The sequence below is a fragment of the Uloborus diversus genome, chromosome 7, assembly GCF_026930045.1.
Source record: "Uloborus diversus isolate 005 chromosome 7, Udiv.v.3.1, whole genome shotgun sequence".
NCBI classification, from domain to species: domain Eukaryota; kingdom Metazoa; phylum Arthropoda; class Arachnida; order Araneae; family Uloboridae; genus Uloborus; species Uloborus diversus.
This window is the reverse complement of record NC_072737.1, coordinates 3,364,218-3,369,286: the sequence shown is the minus strand read 5'-3', so window position 1 is coordinate 3,369,286 and position 5,069 is coordinate 3,364,218. Positions and strand designations below refer to the sequence as shown.

The window sequence follows — 5,069 nt, the reverse complement described above, 5'->3', positions numbered from 1 at the left end:
GCTACTCTTTACCAGTTGGGTTGTTTGGGCATTTTGCCAGAATGTTGAGCATGAGCTAGTCGGCAATAAGGATTGCCTTTCCTCCTTGTGTTGACTTAGTCATATAAGATTGTGGATCAATTTTATTTGGGATCAGGTAGGCAGCAATGTTAAACCATTGGTTTATTTATATATTTTGCTTTTAAGTTGTTTTTAATGTTTTGTTATAAATGTTCTAATTGATTTTAAAAGTGCCTCGTTCATCGACTGATTTCAAACCACTCACGCTGCTATAGTTTTAAGAATGATATCAGATGTCTAGTGAGGAATCATCCGCTTAAACAACATGACTTGATGTTTGTGAATCAGTATTTCATTTAACTTGTTATTTGCGAATCAGTGTTTCGTTTGACTTGTTGTTTGCGAATCGAGCGACTGGATTTGATTTGTTGTTTTCCGGTAGACATGAAGGCGACCATGGAGCCCACCACCCTCTACGTGCGCCACCTGCCCTCGGAGCTGAGCCCCGCGGATCGAGAGGAGCTGCTGCGGCTCGTGGGCGCCGTCCGGATCCGGATCATGCCTGACGACCGGAAGATGAAACACGCCGCATTTGCCTCCTTCCAGAACCACGAGGACGCCCGGCACGCCCTCTCCCTGCTGCACCAGAGGGAGATCCTGGGCCGACGCCTCACGGTGGAGTTCGCCAAACAGCAACAGGTGCCGCCCGTGGGGGACGGTCCGAAGCCCGTCGTCAAGGAGGCCCCCGGTCCGGAACCTACCGGGAAGGAAGTGCTGAGGACGGACATGGAGGCGTTCTCCAAGGGGCTGCACGGGGTCGCCCCCGCACTGGGGCTGGACTATCTCCCGTCGCCCATGCTCAAGTATAAGTATCCTCCGCCCACGGCGACCGTCATACGGAACATCGGCCACGCCCTCGCCTCCTGCCCCAAGTTCTACACCCAGGTCCTGCACCTGATGAACAAGATGAACCTCCCCGCGCCGTTCGGGCCGCCCACGCCGGCGCCGCCCCTGGCCGTGGAAGAAGAGGTGGAAGAAGTGGTCATGGAAGAGGAGGAGGAAGAGTCCGAGTACGAGAGCGAGCCGGAGAGGAGGGAGGAGCGGGAGGCGGTCCGGGAGAGGCCGCCGGCGAGGCCCAAGCCGAAGAGGAAGCGGCGCAGGCTGGCGGATCTGGTGCCCGTGGTGGTCCCGGCGTCTTCCCGGGAAAAGACGGAACCTTCGGAAGTGTTCGAATCTCGGCCGCTGAGCCAGAAGAAGATCAGCATGAAGATCGACCCGACGGCGCTGGCGGATCACAACCAGAAAATACCCAAACCGGAAGAGGAGCCCGCGGGCGGCTTCGGAGCTTTCGGCGGGGCGCCGCCCTCGGGGGACGACCCCTCGGAGCAGAGGGCGGCGGCGGAGGAGGACGACTGGCACGACGGCCGGTTCATATCCCTGGAGGAGCTGCGCCGGAAGAGGCTGTCGAGCAGGGAGATGAGGACCATGTCCGTCTTCAGGAACTACTCCCCGGGCGAGCCCACCCTGAGGCTCTACATCAAGAACCTGGCCAAGCAGGTGGTGGAGAAGGACCTGCGCCACATCTTCGGCAGGTTCGTCGACGCGGACTCGGAGCGGGAGCGGGAGATGTTCGACGTCAAGCTCATGAAGGAGGGGAGGATGAAGGGGCAGGCCTTCGTCACCCTGGCGAGCGAGGGGCGGGCGGCGGAGGCGGTCCGGGAGACGAACGGGTTTGTCCTCCACACGAAGCCGCTGGTGGTCCACTTTGCCAGGTCCGCAAAGCCGAAGGACGGGAAATAGACACATCTCGGATGTCAAAACAGAACAATTCATTAAAGAGTTCGGTTTTACGCCAAGCTTCTAGTCTGGCTCAAAGTTTGACTGTACATATTTTTTATTTAAGTATTCGAATGTCCAAACAAACATAAATACCATGTGATTAATGAGGTTATGAATGCAGAGCTCTCAACTGGTCCCTCTTTCAGCTTCCAAGTACCTTTGATCCCATTTTTTTTTTCAATATGCTCCGTTTTTTTAAAAAGTATTTCTGTTTATTTTGACTAATCTGTTTTATCCATTTGTATGTTTTTTTAAATATGACTGTGTTTTTATTCATTTGATGTGAACGTGTTGTGTGCACCCCTACCGCAATGATTTTGGAAATTTTCGGTAAAGATTAGACATTTTAAAAAACCCGGCAAATTGCCGATGAACCAATGTAACTCAAATTTTAACCATTGAAAGTTAAGATAAAAGTACCCCTTTTTTAAAATTGGAAGTCCCTTTCCTCCCTAGTATGAACTATAAATCTGTTGCGAGCCCTGTACCAGAGAAAAAGTTCTCTTTCGCAGAGACTGACCCGAAGTTTGACTACATTTTATTAGCAAGAAAAACTGTTCAAGAATACAATGGAATGATAAATATCACCTAATTTATAAGGTGGAGAACAGGATGAATCGATTTGTGACAAATATCGAATAACAATCTAGTTGGACTTGAATGTGCTAAGGTGTAAAATAAACCCATGATTGTGTAATAAAATGAAAAATATACGAACATTTCATTGACTGTGATCCACACTTTTCGTGCATGTGCAAACATATTCTGTCATTTGTCATCAGCTCAACAGACTAAAGTGAAACGTTTATTTAAAGTATGCATTTTTGTAAAATGATATTTGTGTATAAATAATACTAAAATAAAATGCATTATGAAAACATAAAACTATGGAATTTAATGAATTGATCTACTCTTTTCGACTATAACTGGGCATCACATTGCAAAGATAAGAATTTAATTTCTTAGTAACATTTTATTTAGTCAGTGTGTCAACGATCAATCTTGGCCTCATTGGTTCACTTACAGATAGCCTAAACCGAATCGGCAAATGATACCGACATACGCTCTGGATTAATTCTGCTTTTAAAACATTAAAAAAAAAATTGAAATTGTTTTTTTTTTTTTTTTCTAGTAAGAAATACAATAGCATGCACCTGTTGAACTCAATCCTTCTTTTTGCGACATCTCAATTTTTTTAACATGTTCATATTTACAAGAGTTATCGGGACATAAGTTTCCCCAGGCAACTGTAGACAGAGGTGCATGAAAATCAAACAATATAAAGAGACAAGAAAGATACGACCCAACTACATTACTCGACACCCTCAGTTGATTTTAAATTTTTTAATTTGAACTCTCAATTACTACCCACAACGAATACCAGCTTGTCATTGGTTTAAAATCAGTCCATGCTTAATCTTATCCAATTACAGACGTAGCTCTGCCTCAGGTTCTCCTGAGGAACATGCATTTAGATTTTCATCCTGTTTGCATACATACAGGGTTGGGTTTTTTGCCAACCCTGCATTTTTGCCAGGACAGTGGAAAAAACCATGGCAAAAATGGAAAAAACAGCAAAAACCTAATTGCAAATAAAGTAGCATTATATTGTTAATCGAGAAATAGTGACAATATAATATAAATAATGCACTTTAATGTTTTAGTTATGTCTCTCCATGTTACTTCTAATTTATAAGGTGAAAAATAAATAAATGTTGGGATTGCAAAACTTAAGATTTTAAATGTTTGCTAAAACAATTTTTTCACAATGAGCCAACTTTTATTTCTTTTATTTTATAGTTGCATCTTGATTAAGTATACTTTTAGTATTCTGTAAAAAATGCTATAATAAACAAGCTAATTACATTTTCACTGTAAGTTAATTATTTGTCTTAGATGTTACAAACTGAAATTTTATGTTAATGTTTAAAAATTTAAAAGTAAAAATGCTCCATAACTTTAAAAGTAAGTTAAACTTTAAATTTTTTTAAACTATAAAAATAATTAAATTAAAATTTTATCAAAATCTTTTCATGCTTTTACTTTTATGTAAAAAGAAAAAAAAAACTGCCCGTAAATTGTTACCGCAAAATTCATTTTTGCCACTTTGGCAAAAACCTATTTTTGCCGGGCGGTAAAAATTGTGGTTTTTCCCGTGGTTTTTTCCGCCCCCAGAAAAAACTTGCCAACCCTGCCTACGTAAGTGCCAAGCACGTTGAGACACTTGTCATACCTCTTGATAAGTTCCAAAGAGCTCTCCAGGCTTTCGGATAAAGCCTTGAACGCTATGGATGAATTTGGAAAAAAAACGACTGCATTTAGATGTGGGATGGCAACTAGAGATCACACTAGGCAAGGGCAACGCTAAATCGTATTGCAACTGTTGGTTCAGCGCACCTACACCATACAGTCCTGAATTCGCACCAAGTGACTTCTGGCTCTGTAGAAGAATCTCGGCAGTAGGTGCTTTACAGGGGTGATTGTGACTCCATGAAAAAATACCTGAACTTTTTTTTCCCAAGAAGAAAAAGTGTTTTGATGGGCATATATATATACATATTACGTGTATGTACACATTATATTATGTATATAAATAATTTATATACATAATTATTTGTTGGGGCTAAAACTCGAAGCTTTAATTGGACTTCATACGTCCATGTGCATGGCGGGAGTTAAATTCTTTTAATTTTTCTCATTTCTTGAAATTTTTCAAAGATTCTTCTTATCTAGCCTTTATTCCATCCCCCAACCCAGCCGTTCTTCGATAATTACCATAGAGTTTACAAAATATGACCGTAGCTTACGCTTTATACCAAACAAAACTTCTTCAATTTGGACTTTTGGTGTTTCATTAAACATCGCTCTAAGTTTTACAAAAGTGGGTTTTTCTGAAAATATAGAAGTTCCGGTATTTTCGAAGATGAAGATACCGGAAATCAAGATGAAAATACCGGAAATCCGGTAAAATACCGGAACACAATCACCCCCGGCTTTAGAAGCAATGCTACAGTTAAACAAGACGTTAAACGTTTCTTCCGTATGCATAACCCCGAGTTTTTCCACAAGGGCTTTTGAAGCTTATCATAAGACAACGTCTCAATGTCCTTGCTACTTAAATGGAAAAATAAAATTAGGTCTTATCATTAATGTATCATTCCATTTTTTGACAACTCTGACCACAGTCAACAGGCGAAACTTGTTTTTCAACTACCAGTTGATGGTTGGTC

The 5,069-nt window shown here is 42.2% G+C and overlaps 1 protein-coding gene across 1 annotated transcript; it reads left to right on the top strand.

The window, feature by feature from the left end:
- The first annotated feature begins 456 nt into the window (after positions 1-456).
- Positions 457-2,010, top strand: LOC129225640 (RNA-binding region-containing protein 3-like). The gene has a single exon (XM_054860108.1). It carries the CDS (start codon positions 457-459, stop codon positions 1,798-1,800), a length of 1,344 nt encoding a protein of 447 aa, XP_054716083.1. The 3' UTR covers positions 1,801-2,010.
- Positions 2,011-5,069: the final 3,059 nt, after the last annotated feature.

Excerpts from the sequence above, each read along its gene's own strand:
- LOC129225640 (XM_054860108.1), top strand. The coding sequence starts at position 457 with ATGGAGCCCACCACCCTCTACGTGCGCCACCTGCCCTCGGAGCTGAGC.